We start from the raw sequence: 15,032 nt of genomic DNA on the forward strand, positions 1-15,032 counted from the left end.
CACATTTCATCAGACATTTCTATAGTTAAAATTAATAAAATTTAGTTTAGAGCCTCGCTAATTTAAGATTAATAAAATTTAAATTAAAAACTTGTGTGACCATGGTTATATTATTATTAATTATTATTATTATACTACATGATTTTTTGAAATTTTACAGAAAACGCAGTATTTTTACTCCAAAGATGATTATATTTGACACAGTAACATAAAACATATTTTTTTACTTTTAGGAGCAAATTCACACAAAAAAGCATATTTAGTGTGTGTACACGTGTAACGGATGACACAGGACCAAAAGCAATCAACATATTACATTATTAATATATTATGACATTTCTAGCACATGACATCACCAGCACAAAGGTTCAAAGCAACAGCTAATAATAAAATACACACACACACTTTGTGAGGTACTTCCTGTCAGCTCATGAATATTCATTATGCATAATACCCCATTATGATGGTGTAATACTTGCAAATTTTTTCAGAAGCTATTACATTAATATTGCTTTTATCCAGACCCACAGCATCTCATTTGTCAGTAAAAGAAACCATTTCAGACATTTAAGCCCAACTGTTCGAAATAAGTGGTAATTATCAAGTACCTCACAGTGGTAGTGATTTTAGGGCAGGGCAAAAGTACCCCACAGATGTAGGTAGACGAGTATGTGTGTGTGTGTGTGTGTGTGTGTGTGTGTGTGTGTGTGTGTGTAGAGCGATTCAGATATTCTACTGGACCGATCTTCATGAAACTTTACATTAGAGTTCCTGGGTATGATATCCCCAAAAATGTTTTATATATTTTGTATAAATGTTTTTGATGACGTCATATCTGGCTTTGTTGTTGAGGCGGCACTGTCACGCTCTCATTTTTCAACCAAATCGGTTGAAATTTTGATCAAATAATCGTCGACGAATCCTGGACTTTGGTATTGGATTTCAGTTCGGATGCTTTAAAATTAATTTAAAGTTGTCATTAAAATCGATTTTTCGCAAACAGATTTAAAAATGATTGCATCGTATTGTTTATCAAATTCTGAATCTAAAAATATATACATATGTCATGTTTACTCTTAAAATGTGATCACAATTAACTAAAGTATTACGTTTAAAATGTTAAAAATCGATCCAAAAATGATTTCATCGTATTCCCTATCATTTCCTGTATTCAAAACAAGCTCAGAAATTTAACAAGAAAACAGAAAAGCGCGCTTTCCTGCTTAGCGCAATACGCTACCACGCTTTTCTGGCTTGTCAATTTCACTTCGTTTTCGGCGTGAAAAGTGGACGATTTCCTTCTCGCGGTGATTGGCGAAGCTGTAGGTGTAACCAACTGTTTTTTCAAATTTTTCATGCATTGATTTGTTTTAATCTGATCTCTAAAACAGGGGTCCTGATTTGGCCTATAATTATGGTCCGCTGGACCCAAAAAGCAACAACTAACTAACTACCTAACTATCTCTAAAACAATCTTTTTGAAGTTAAAATTCATTCAAATAAAGAGGAATTATGGCCGCTGTGTATTTATTTCGATTTTTTTAAATTCTGTATGATGCTAGATATGACTTTCCCGATTTAACGTATGAAAGAACCCATTGTGATTCAGCGAATTAAGATATGTTCCTAATTACAGTGGTTTCGTTGTTTGTAAAATCATTTGATAAACATTGTTGCAAACACAAATTCGAACATCTTTTGACGTTATGGGTTTACGTAAGCATTTGATTGAAAAATAGTTAGTGACTGAGAACGCTAAAAATAGCTCCGAAGTAGCGAAGTTGGTGTGTTTTATCTGTATTGTTGAGTCTTTCGCACACTCTGCTGCTAATGCAAGTGATCAGGACGGTAAGAGTCATGAACGAACCACCAAGAAATCGTATTTTCAGCAGGGTGTACTCCATCTTTTAAGTCTTGATTACCCTGTACATTTTTTTTTCAGAAAAAATACTCAATATGAAAAGGCTACGAATTCTTCAAAATTGCGATGCACCTCGAGGCCGATGTTTGCTCTTTAATCGTAGGTCAGTTTTACACCAAAAACAACGCAAAAGAAATGTTCGAACTGCCAAACTGCACAAGGTGAAAGCGTGTTATTTTGTCTCCCTGTTTTGGGGACGTCCGATTTTCACGGAGAGTTACCTTCTCTTAGCTTGTAATGCTGCGTCGCTCACAAGAAATAACGGTTTTAGGTGTGACGAAAAAAAGAACATGGCCTGAGTACAGTGATAAATACAAGACTTATTTTACAACCATTTGAAAAATACATACATCCCCCGTGGCTGCCCGCATAACGAAATCGTTTTTCTCGTGTTTTGAACTTGCCAGTGTTACAGCACAGGGCAGAGTCCGTCCCGCACTTTGCTTTGTGTACATCACGTGGCCACCCAAACACCCACACAACGCAACATTTTCACGAGAAAAACACGTTTATGTGTTTGCTTTGTCTGTATTACACATTCATATTTACATTTACCACTGACACACCAAATTGTATACTTTAGTTTGCAAGTGAATCGTTATCATACAAAATAACGTTATCACGAGACGAACAGAGATCTCAGAGATCGTGTGCTTCTCAACTGTTTCGCGCAAATCGTGTAATATCTATTTTTGCGGAAACCTCCTGAAGAAATGCAATCTCAGCGGTTTCCACCTGCAACATAGTCGTGTTTATTTGGAATGTGACGTCCTGTTCTTCGTCAGTCACACCTATCTCGAAAACTAAGCGTCGCACAGAACCAGCGCCCTTCCATTATTGGTTATGTCTTGAAGCTGTATTGTTTTGGTGGAAAAAGCAGTGCGTTCAGTTTCATTCTGTGAATTCGACAGCTTGACTAAATGTAGTAATTTCGCATTACGCTACTTATTGGTATTGTTATAACACTTTCTTGTTATTTGATAAAATCATTTTGTACATCTAGTCAAGTTTTGACAAAATGATGTAACACAGACGGGGAATCGAGACGAGGGTTGTGGTGTATGTGTGTGCGCGCGCGCGTGTGTGTGTGTGAGTGTGTGTGTGTGTGTGTGTGTGTATAAAGCGATTCCGGGAAAACTATTGGACCGATCTTCATGACATTTTACATGAGAGTTCCGGAGTATAACATCCTCAGAATTTTGTTCTTACATCCTCAGAATTTTGTTCTCATTTCTTTTTTATAGATATCTTTGATGACGTCATATCCGGCTTTTTGTGAAAGTTGAGGCCACACTGTCACGCCCTCATTTTTCAATCAAATTAACTGAAATTTTGGTCAAGCAATCTTCGACAAAGTCCGGATTATGGGATTGGCATCGTGAAAATAGTTAATTAGTTTGCTCATTAAAGTTGTCATTAAAATCGAATTTTCACAAACAGATTTAAAAATGATTGCATCGTATTCTCAACTTTCTCCTGATTTCAAAAACATATACATGTGTCATGTTTACTATGAAAATGTGCTCATAATTACATATAATAGGTTTAAGTAAGTACGTACTGCGTTCGCGCGCTACACGGAGAAGAGCGTGACCCGTCTCGGTTTTTTGTTGGTGGTTAGTCAAGACTATTTTAGTATAGTCTTCGCGATGACGGTTTTGGGAGTTAATCTGTTACTTTGATGCCGACAGCTTGACTAAATGTTTTTATATCGCTTCGCAGGACTTGTTAATATTTGTTAAAATACTGTTTTGGTATTGGTTATAATACTTTTTTGTATTTGGAATAAAATTTATTTGGACAATATATGAGAACAATCCGACTAGCCTCAGTGATTATTTTTGATTATTTTGTTTGTTTGGTATCCGGCAGCATACTTATTGTGTTTGGAATCATATGGTTTTTGAATTTGATACAATACTTTTTGATATTTGGTAAAATGCTTTTTTGGTATTTGGTATATATTTGTTTTGGTTTTTGGTATAACCCTTTTTACAATATTAGTCAAGTTTTGACTAAATGTTTTAACATAGACCGGGGAATCGAGACGAGGGTTGCAGTGTATATATATATATATATATATATGTGTGTGTGTGTGTTGTGTGTGTGTGTGTGTGTGTGTGTGTGTGTGTGTGTGTGTGTGTGTGTGTGTGTGTGTGTGTGTGTGTGTGTACCCATGTTTCCACAGGTTTGGTTGCCTAAATCACCATAAGGCAACCATCCACACGTGGATGGCAACCTAAACTCTGGATGGCAACCTAATTGTGTGGATGGTCGCTTCATTTAACACCGTTAAATTGACTTTTTTGACGGAAAGAATGTCATAACAATGTTCAAAATGACATTCTTTCCGTCCTCTATAGGCGACGAAATAGGTCAAATTTTGTGCATTTTTTAGTGCAAAATTCTTCGATGCCGGAGCGAGTACTGCACCCAGTGCTGTTGTAGTGCAAGTGCACTAGAAAGGCACTACACCCAGTGCCGCCTCTTAGGTAACCATCCACACTTTAGGTATGTGTGTGTGTGTGTGTGTGTGTGTGTGTGTAGATCGGTTCCAAGGAAACTACTGGGCCGGTCTGCATGAAACTTGACATACAGGGTGGGCCATAAAAAGTGTCCACATTTAATTTGTTAATATTTTTCCTGTAAAGTGATATTTTCTTTTCTGTTTCAGATAGAATTTGAGACAAGCATCTTAGAATTCTTTTAAAGCCTAAATGGATCGCATTCCAGTACAGGAAAGGACCAAAATCGTTGAACTTTACTTTGCTACCAATTCTGTGGTTCTCGCCCAGCGCGCTTTTCGGAGAGAGTTCCCTGGCACACACTGTCCATGTGCGAGAACTGTGTAGCGCCTTGTGGATAAATTCAGGAACACTGGTAGTCTTGTTATCTGCGAGACTACCAGTGTTCCTGAATTTATCCACGAGGCGCTTCAAACAAGCTCAGAAAGTTAAAAAGAATTTTTGTATTAATCCCAGCGAAGCTGGAGGTATCCCGTGAACGCTATACTGTAATCGACTTGAGAAATGTGCATACCGAATAATACATGATAAAGAAGGATTCTTTGTGCCCGGCTACGTGCTACAGTTGGAGATGGAAGTTCACCAAAAATTGGGACCATACTAACAAAAATACGGTGGGTGCAATAGTCGCCCCCATTTTTTCAGCAAATGCCACCCAAGGCCGTTTTGGACGGGTAGAAATTCCGTAGTTTCCAAGTCTATGGATAAAGCTCGCGTAAGAAGAATACGTCACGGTCGAAAGCCTTTGACGTCAATTAATGCATCATGACGTCATGCCTCCCTGAAGTCTTTCTCTCTCGCGCAGTGTGTGTGTTTGTGTTCATTTTGTGCACATGTGTTAGTGTTACTGTTTGTGTGTGTGTGTGTGTGTGTGTGTGTGTGTGTGTGTGTGTGTGTGTGTGTGTGCGTGTGTGCGCACGCGTGCATGAGTCTGTACTCGTATGTGTGTGGTGTGTGTGTGTATGCGTGGGTGTGTGAGTGTGTGTGTGTGTGTGTGTGTGTGTTTGTGTGTGTGTATGTATGTGTGTGTGTGTGTGCGCGCACGCGTGCATGAGTCTGTACTCGTGTGTGTGTAAGTGTGTGTGTGGGCATAAGTGTATGTGTGTGCGTGTATGTGTGTGTGTGTGGGTGTGGGTGTGTGTCTATTTGTATAAGAGAGAGAGAGAGAGAGAGAGAGAGAGAGAGAGAGAGAGTGGGTGGGTGGGTGTGTGTTTGTGCGTGTGCGTAAGTGTATGTGTGTGTGTATGTGTGTTTGTTTGTAAAGGTATGTATGTCCGTCTGTCTATATGTGCGTATGGGGGTGTGTTTTGTGTGTATGAAGTGTGTGTAAGAGAGTGAGTGAGTGCGTGTGAGTGAGTGTGTATGTGTGTACGTGTGTAACTTGGGGTATGTGTGTGTGTGTGTGTGCGTGTTCGTGTGTGTGTGTGTTTGAGAGAGAGAAAGAGAGAGAGAGGAAGAGAGAGAGGAAGAGAGAGAGGAAGAGAGAGAGAGAGGTTTGTCTTTCGCTGGGGTATGCAGTGCCTTGGCGTTGCACATCTACTTAATTTGATATATGTTTTGACATTTGGTATAATACTTTTTAAGTGTTTGGGATACCTCGTTTTGGTATTTGGTATGATATTTATTAGTATTTTTGGTATTCGGCATAATATTTGTCTGAGGAAATGTGGGCTGCTATCCCATGGAGCATACAGCGATTGCTCTGCCATTTTGTTTTCTATGTTTTTCCCTGCGTGTGTATATATTCGTGTTGTCCAAGCCCTGAGACTTTCTCGGTGAGCTTGGGATCATTATCGTGTACACACGGAGGTATTCGGACACCGATAAGAGTCTGCACAAAGTTGACTCTGGGAAACAAATACCTCGCCGAACGTGGGGATCGAAACCACGCCGATAGAGACATCTGGTGTAAAGCCTGCGCCGCTACCGACCAAACTATTTCCCCGTACCCTTTATGTACCGTCTGTAGGCGCTTTATCCGACACCACTGTCCTTATCTGAAATTTCTTCTTCACGTTATCCCAGCGAAGCTGGAGGTATCCCGTGAACGCTATACTGTAATCGACTTGAGAAATGTGCATACCGAATAATACATGATAAAGAAGGATTCTTTGTGCCCGGCTACGTGCTACAGGTGGAGATGGAAGTTCACCAAAAATTGGGACCATACTAACAAAAATACGGTGGGTGCAATAGTCGCCCCCATTTTTTCAGCAAACGCCACCCAAGGCCGTTTTGGACGGGTAGAAATTCCGTAGTTTCCAAGTCTATGGATAAAGCTCGCATAAGAAGAATACGTCACGGTCGAAAGTCTTTGACGTCAATTAATGCATCATGACGTCATGCCTCCCTGAAGTCTTTCTCTCTCGCGCAGTGTGTGTGTTTGTGTTCATTTTGTGCACATGTGTTTGTGTTACTGTTTGTGTGTGTGTGTGTGTGTGTGTGTGTGTGTGTGTGTGTGTGTGTGTGTGTGTGTGTGTGTGTGTGCGCGCACGCGTGCATGAGTCTGTACTCGTATGTGTGTGGTGTGTGTGTGTGTATTTGTGTGTGTGTGTGTGTGCACGCGTGCATGCGTCTGTACTCGTGTGTGTGTAAATGTGTGTGTGGGTATAAGTGTATGTGTGTATGTGTGTTTGTTTGTAAAGGTGTGTATGTCCGTCTGTCCATATGTGCGTATGGGTGTGTGTTTTGTGTGTATGAAGTTTTGTGTGAGAGTGAGTGAGTGCGTGTTAGTGAGTGTGTGTATGTGAATGTGTGTGTGTGTGACTTGGGGGGTGTGTGTGTGTGTGTGTGCGTGTGTGTGTGTTTGAGAGAGAGAGAGAGTGTGTGTGTGTGTGAATGTGTGTGTGTGTGCATGTGTGTGTGTATGTTTGTGTGTGTATGAGTGTGTATATGTGTTTGTTTGTAAAGGTGTGTGTGTCCGACTGTCTATGTGCGTATTTGTTTGTGCGTATGTACAGTGTGTGTGTGTGTGTGTGTGTGTGTGTGTGTGTGTGTGTGTGTGTGTGTGTGTGTGTGTGTCTGTGTCTGTTTGTATAAGAGAGAAAGAGAGAGAGAAAGAGAGAGAGAGAGAGAGTGGGTGGATGTGTGTGTGTGTGTGTGCGTAAGTGTATAGGCCTACATGTGTGTTTGTTTGTAAAGGTGTTTATGTCCGTCTGTCTATATGTGCGTATGGGGGTGTGTTTTGTGTGTATGAAGTGTGTGTGAGAGAGTGAGTGAGTGCGTGTGAGTGTGTATGTGTGTACGTGTGTGACTTGGGGTGTGTGTGTGTGTGTGTTAGTGTGTGTGCGTGTGCGTGTGTGTGTATGTGTGTGTGTGTGTGTGTGTTCGTGTGTGTGTGTGTTTGAGAGAGAGAAAGAGAGAGAGAGTAAGAGAGAGGTTTGTCTTTCGCTGGGGTATGCAGTGCCTTGGCGTTGCACATCTACTTAATTATACCTTTGTATCGTGTATTTCTTTCAATGAGGAAGTAAATTCAGTCCGTTATCTTTTCGAGTTAGGTTCTAAATTGACGTTTCAATTCAACACACATGAAAAATCTCACTTTTTATATCTTTTTACAAAATAATGCTAACTCCCTTCGTCAGGCACTGTCAGGGTTTCTCGAAAGTTTTGGACGAAAAAACGTCACAATTCAATTTCATACATTTGTTGGTACAAAGTTTGTAGCTATTATTTCTGTACATCCTTTCATGCATCTACAATGTTGATTCAAATTGCTTAATCCAAGCGGAGCGCGGGCGGAGCCCGCGCGTAGCGAGGTAGTTTTTTTTTTCATCTCCCAGCACTGAAAATTTTTTTGCCAAGTGGTGTCTGTCTGGACATTGTTCTAGAATTCATCTTTTAGCACAATATTAGCGACACTGTTTGGACAATTCTATTAAAATTAGGCGTACAAACTGATTTTGTTTCGGGGAATCCTCTCAGAGGATCAGAATTTTCATATAATATCATCGGAAGCTGTTACAACGGGAAAATGTGAAACTTTTGTCACTTTTTAACATGGAATTTCATCTTTGAGCGTTTCAAGCGGACTTTAATAAAATAGTTATTTGCGAATTAAGCAGCGGAAGACACTCACCGGTTCAACATGTGTATGGTCATTAAACCTCAAAACATTTCAGTAAGTGGTTTAGACAAACACCTCGGACATGTGAGGGTGACTGGTTTGTAGCTGAAGAGTTTTTTTCTAAAGTGTGTTCTAAATACAAATGACGTACTGGTAATGATGTAATGAGTTGTTCTAATCTTGTTCTTGGAACTCTTGCTGTTCCAAGCTTGTTCTTAGCAAGTCTTGGTGACGAGAACAAAGACTATCAATGAAATCTTTAGAAATAACCTCTGACAACGACGACGATGACGACGACGACGACGATAACAACAACAACAACAAATGACATCGACGACGACGACGACAACAACAACAACAACAACAATAACAACAACAACAACAACAACAACAACAACAACAAAAACAACAACACGAGAACAACAACAATCACGACAACGAACATGACAACAACAACACCAACAACTACGACGACAACTACAACGACTGGGTTATGATGACATCACCAATGATTTAAAGGCCGTTAAAAAATCGTTAAATCCTATTTCTTCACTGATTCTTATGAAATTTTAAAGGTAGGTTTGTTGTCCCCAACTTATTTTCACTCCATACTTTTCCAGAAGAAAAACATAATTTTGGCAGTTAAAAACCGTTAAATTTCAATTCTTCACCGATATTTATGAAATTTTGTGGGTAGGTTCGTTGTCCCCAACTGATTTTCACTCTATACTTTTCCAGAAGAAAGACATAATTTTGGCAGTTAAAAAACGTTAAATTTCTATTCTTCACCTATCTTTATGAAATTTAGTGGGTGGGTCCGTTGTCCCAAACTGAATTTTAAGACATACTTTTCCAGACAAAAAACCTTATTTTTGGCAGTTAAAAACCGTTAAATCTCAATTCTTCATCGATATTTATGAAATTTTGTGGGTAGGTTCGTTGTCCCCAACTGATTTTCACTCCATACTTTTCCAGAAGAAATACATAATTTTGGCAGTTAAAAACCGTTACATTTAAATTGTCACCTATCTTTATGAAATTTAGTGGGTGGGTCCGTTGTCCCAAACTGAATTTCAAGACAAACTATTCCAGTCAAAAAAACTTATTTTTGGCAGTTAAAAACCGTTAAGTCTCAATTCTACACCGATATTTATGACATTTTGTGGGTAGGTTTGTTGTCAGATTTGACATGATGGCAGAATTGAAAGTGTGAGATATCCTGATGTTTCACAATTTATGCTGCATAATTCAGCCCCATAGGCGCTTGAATTTTAGGTGGAGTTGGGTTTTTTTTCAGCCCAAACCAGTAACCCCCACATGGTTTTCATGTCCCTTTCTGAGAGACTTCAAGAAGTTTCAATTTGACGTCATGATTAGCCTGCCGCATTAGCAAGTATGAAAACACGTCATCGATGACACATTTTAAGACAGAGAGAGAGAGAGAGAGAGAGAGAGAGAGAGAGAGAGAGAGAGAGAGAGAGAGAGAGAGAGAGAGAGAATCATGTACACACAGATGGACGACTTCGCTTGGGGTATGTACTGCCCGGCAGTACACATCTACTTTATTTGGTATTGTGGAGAATATAAGCTACATGTCATTAATTAATTCTGAGGATGAGAGCACACTCTCACTTTGGCAAAGGGCGGAAGAATACGCTCTGTGGAAAAGTTAGCGCACTCCAAGAGTGCGCTAACAGTTTTAGCGCATCGCCATTAGCCAATCAACTGGTTCACATCAGTCATGTGACACCAGTACTTACTGTACTGACAATTATTATCCAAGCGGAGCGCGGGCGGAGCCCGCGCGTAGCGAGGTAGTTTTTTTTTTCATCTCCCAGCACTGAAAATGTTTTTGCCAAGTGGTGTCTGTCTGGACATTGTTCTAGAATTCATCTTTTAGCACAATATTAGCGACACTGTTTGGACAATTCTATCAAAATTAGGCGTACAAACTGATTTTGTTTCGGGGAATCCTCTCAGAGGATCAGAATTTTCATATAATATCATCGGAAGCTGTTACAACGGGAAAATGTGAAACTTTTGTCACTTTTTAACATGGAATTTCATCTTTGAGCGTTTCAAGCGGACTTTAATAAAATAGTTATTTGCGAATTAAGCAGCGGAAGACACTCACCGGTTCAACATGTGTATGGTCATTAAACCTCAAAACATTTCAGTAAGTGGTTTAGACAAACACCTCGGACATGTGAGGGTGACTGGTTTGTAGCTGAAGAGTTTTTTTCTAAAGTGTGTTCTAAATACAAATGACGTACTGGTAATGATGTAATGAGTTGTTCTAATCTTGTTCTTGGAACTCTTGCTGTTCCAAGCTTGTTCTTAGCAAGTCTTGGTGACGAGAACAAAGACTATCAATGAAATCTTTAGAAATAACCTCTGACAACGACGACGATGACGACGACGACGACGATAACAACAACAACAACAAATGACATCGACGACGACGACGACAACAACAACAACAACAACAACAACAACAACAACAACAACAAAAACAACAACACGAGAACAACAACAATCACGACAACGAACATGACAACAACAACACCAACAACTACGACGACAACTACAACGACTGGTTTATGATGACATCACCAATGATTTATCAAAATTAATGTTCAGTGTCAAGGCTGTTAAAAAATCGTTAAATCCTATTTCTTCACTGATTCTTATGAAATTTTAAAGGTAGGTTTGTTGTCCCCAACTTATTTTCACTCCATACTTTTCCAGAAGAAAAACATAATTTTGGCAGTTAAAAACCGTTAAATTTCAATTCTTCACCGATATTTATGAAATTTTGTGGGTAGGTTCGTTGTCCCCAACTGATTTTCACTCTATACTTTTCCAGAAGAAAGACATAATTTTGGCAGTTAAAAAACGTTAAATTTCAATTCTTCACCTATCTTTATGAAATTTAGTGGGTGGGTCCGTTGTCCCAAACTGAATTTTAAGACATACTTTTCCAGACAAAAAACCTTATTTTTGGCAGTTAAAAACCGTTAAATCTCAATTCTTCATCGATATTTATGAAATTTTGTGGGTAGGTTCGTTGTCCCCAACTGATTTTCACTCCATACTTTTCCTGAAGAAAAACATAATTTTGGCAGTTAAAAACCGTTACATTTAAATTTTCACCTATCTTTATGAAATTTAGTGGGTGGGTCCGTTGTCCCAAACTGAATTTCAAGACAAACTATTCCAGTCAAAAAAACTTATTTTTGGCAGTTAAAAACCGTTAAGTCTCAATTCTACACCGATATTTATGACATTTTGTGGGTAGGTTTGTTGTCAGATTTGACATGATGGCAGAATTGAAAGTGTGAGATATCCTGATGTTTCACAATTTATGCTGCATAATTCAGCCCCATAGGCGCTTGAATTTTAGGTGGAGTTGGGTTTTTTTTCAGCCCAAACCAGTAACCCCCACATGGTTTTCATGTCCCTTTCTGAGAGACTTCAAGAAGTTTCAATTTGACGTCATGATTAGCCTGCCGCATTAGCAAGTATGAAAACACGTCATCGATGACACATTTTAAGACAGAGAGAGAGAGAGAGAGAGAGAGAGAGAGAGAGAGAGAGAGAGAGAGAGAGAGAGAGAGAGAGAGAGAGAGAGAATCATGTACACACAGATGGACGACTTCGCTTGGGGTATGTACTGCCCGGCAGTACACATCTACTTAATTGATTTGAACATAGAACAAAACATGTCAATATTTCTCATCATGCGTGTGTGTTTTAGTTCCTCTGTGCATGTGTGTGTGTGTGTGTGTGTGTGTGTGTGTGTGTGTGTGTGTGTGTGTGTGTGTGTGTGTCTGTCTGTCTGTCTGTCTGTCTGTCTGTCTGTCTTTCACTCTGTCTGTTTGTTTGTATGTCTGTCTAATTATGTGCTATGTCTACATATTCTACTCCCAGAACTTTCATCCCCTACGCTTTTTACATTTAGTCAAGTTTTGACTAAATGTTTTAACGTAGAGGGGGGAATCGAGACGAGGGTCCTGGTGTATGTGTGTGTCTGTGTGTGTGTGTGTGTAGAGCGGTTCAGACTAAACTACTGGACCGATCTTTATGAAATGTGACATGAGAGTTCCTGGGTATGGTATCCTCACACGTTTTTTTCATTTTTTTGATAAATGTCTTTGATGACGTCATATCCGGCTTTTCGTGAAAGTTGAGGCGGCACTGTCACGCCCTCATTTTTCAACCAAATTGGTTGAAATTTTGGTCAAGTAATCTTCGACAAAGCCCGGACTTCGGTATTGCATTTCAGCTTGGTGGCTTAAAAATTAATTAATGACTTTGGTCATTAAAAATCTGAAAATTGTAAAAAAAAAAAATTTTTATAAAACGATCCAAATTTACGTTCATCTTATTCTCCATCATTTGATGATTCCAAAAACATATACATATGTTATATTTGGATTAACAACAAGCTCTGAAAATTAAATATATAAAAATTATTATCAATTTTTTTTTCGAAATCAATTTAAAAACACTTTTATCTTATTCCTTGTCGGTTCCTGATTCCAAAAACATATAGATATGATATGTTTGGATTAAAAACACGCTCAGAAAGTTAAAACGAAGAGAGGTACAGAAAAGCGTGCTATCCTTCTCAGCGCAACGAATACCCCGCTCTTCTTGTCAATTTCACTGGCACTGTCTTTGCCACGGGCGGTGGAGTGACGATGCTACGAGTATACGGTCTTGCTGCGTTGCGTTGCGTTCAGTTTCATTCTGTGAGTTCGACAGCTACTTGACTAAATGTTGTATTTTCGCCTTACGCGACTTGTTCTTATTTTCACCTACCACGATGAGACACTGACAGAGAGAGACACAGAGAGAGAGACAGGCGGAGAGAAATTGACGTTTACATTCTTGGCTAGCCTCGAGTAACCAAGACTCTTCCAGCTGAACTTAACAATGAGGCCACGAACAGCATATGACGCTGTGACAGACAGCGACAGTAGGGAGTAGTTATTATCATTGTATCAGATAAGGATCAATAAGGTAAGAACAACAATTAAGGACAGATTTCAGATTAGGCGCCAACAGCCGTCAGTATCAAATTCATAGCTTTATTTTGAGGAAAACAAAGTGATTTGTTCCTTTCAATTCTTGTTTATGTTCCTGTTGCCAGGACATTAAATGCATGCATAATGATTACTTCCCTTTGTTTCCAAGATTTTAAACTTTAAAAATAGTTATCACTGGCGCCACATATGAAGAAGGATCATCTGATTTCCGATGGTGAAATATTTGATGATGATGATGATAATGATGATGATGATGATGATGATGATGATGATGATGATGATGATGAGGGGGAGGAGGAGGATAAGGATGATGATAATAGTGACCTTGTCCTCCCCTGCAGACCTTGCTGGAGCTGGACAAAACAGGTGTGGTGCTGAATGAGACTGAAACAGGCAGTAGGTCAGACCTGATGGAGATCAAGTGCCAAGGAAACAAAGTCAATCTGGCAAGAATCACTCCCAGCTTCCCGTGCACCGGGTGTTTCCGTGTTCTGCCCTGTGCCAAGCCGCCCGGTAAGTACCGCCTCGCCATATCCGTCTGTATTGGTGTGTGTGTGTGTGTGTGTGTGTGTGAGTGTGTGTTAGTGTGTGTGTGTTTGTCTGTGTGTATGTATGTGTGTGTGTGTGTGTGTGAGTTTGTGTGTGTGTTTGTTTGTTTGTTTGTTTGTGTGTATGTATGTGTGTGTGTGTGTGTGTGTGTGCGTGTGTGTGTGTGTGTGTTTGTTTGTGTGTATGTATGTGTGTGTGTGTGAGTTTGTGTGTGTGTGTGTGTGTTTCTTTGTGTATGTGTGTGTGTGTTTGTGTGTTTGTTTGTGTGTGAGCGTTTGTGTGTGTGTGTATGTTTGTGTGTGTGTGTATGTGACTGTGTGTGTGTATGTGACTGTGTGTGTGTGTATGTGTGTGTGACTGTGTGTGTGTGACTGTGTGTGTGTGTATGTGACTGTGTGTGTGTGTATGTGACTGTGTGTGTGTGACTGTGTGTGTGTGTGTGACTGTGTGTGTATGTGACTGTGTGTGTGTGTATGTGACTGTGTGTGTGTGTATGTGACTGTGTGTGTGTGTATGTGACTGTGTGTGTGTATGTGACTGTGTGTGTGTGTGTATGTGACTGTGTGTGTGTGTATGTGACCGTGTGTGTGTGTATGTGACTGTGTGTGTGTGTATGTGACTGTGTGTGTGTGTATGTGACTGTGTGTGTGTATGTGACTGTGTGTGTGTATGTGACTGTGTGTGTGTATGTGACTGTGTGTGTGTGTGTATGTGACTGTGTGTGTGTGTATGTGACTGTGTGTGTGTATATGTGACTGTGTATGTGACTGTGTGTGTGTGTATGTGACTGTGTATGTGACTGTGTGTGTGTGTATGTGACTGTGTGTGTGTATGTGACTGTGTGTGTGTATATGTGACTGTGTGTGTGTATGTGACTGTGTGTGTGTGTGTATGTGAATGTGTGTGTGTATGTGACTGTG

The 15,032-nt window shown here is 39.8% G+C and overlaps 1 protein-coding gene across 1 annotated transcript in view; it reads left to right on the forward strand.

Moving 5' to 3' along the window:
* The window catches only part of LOC138979423 (uncharacterized), a 53,722-nt gene that overhangs the window by 20,615 nt on the left and 18,075 nt on the right, over positions 1-15,032 (forward strand). Inside the window, exon 2 of the mRNA XM_070352149.1 lies at positions 13,905-14,076. Within this exon, the coding sequence (XP_070208250.1) occupies positions 13,905-14,076 (172 nt within the window). The remainder of the gene's footprint in view (positions 1-13,904; positions 14,077-15,032) is intronic.

The sequence above is a fragment of the Littorina saxatilis genome, linkage group LG11 (assembly GCF_037325665.1).
Source record: "Littorina saxatilis isolate snail1 linkage group LG11, US_GU_Lsax_2.0, whole genome shotgun sequence".
In the NCBI taxonomy this organism is placed as follows: Eukaryota; Metazoa; Mollusca; class Gastropoda; order Littorinimorpha; family Littorinidae; genus Littorina; species Littorina saxatilis.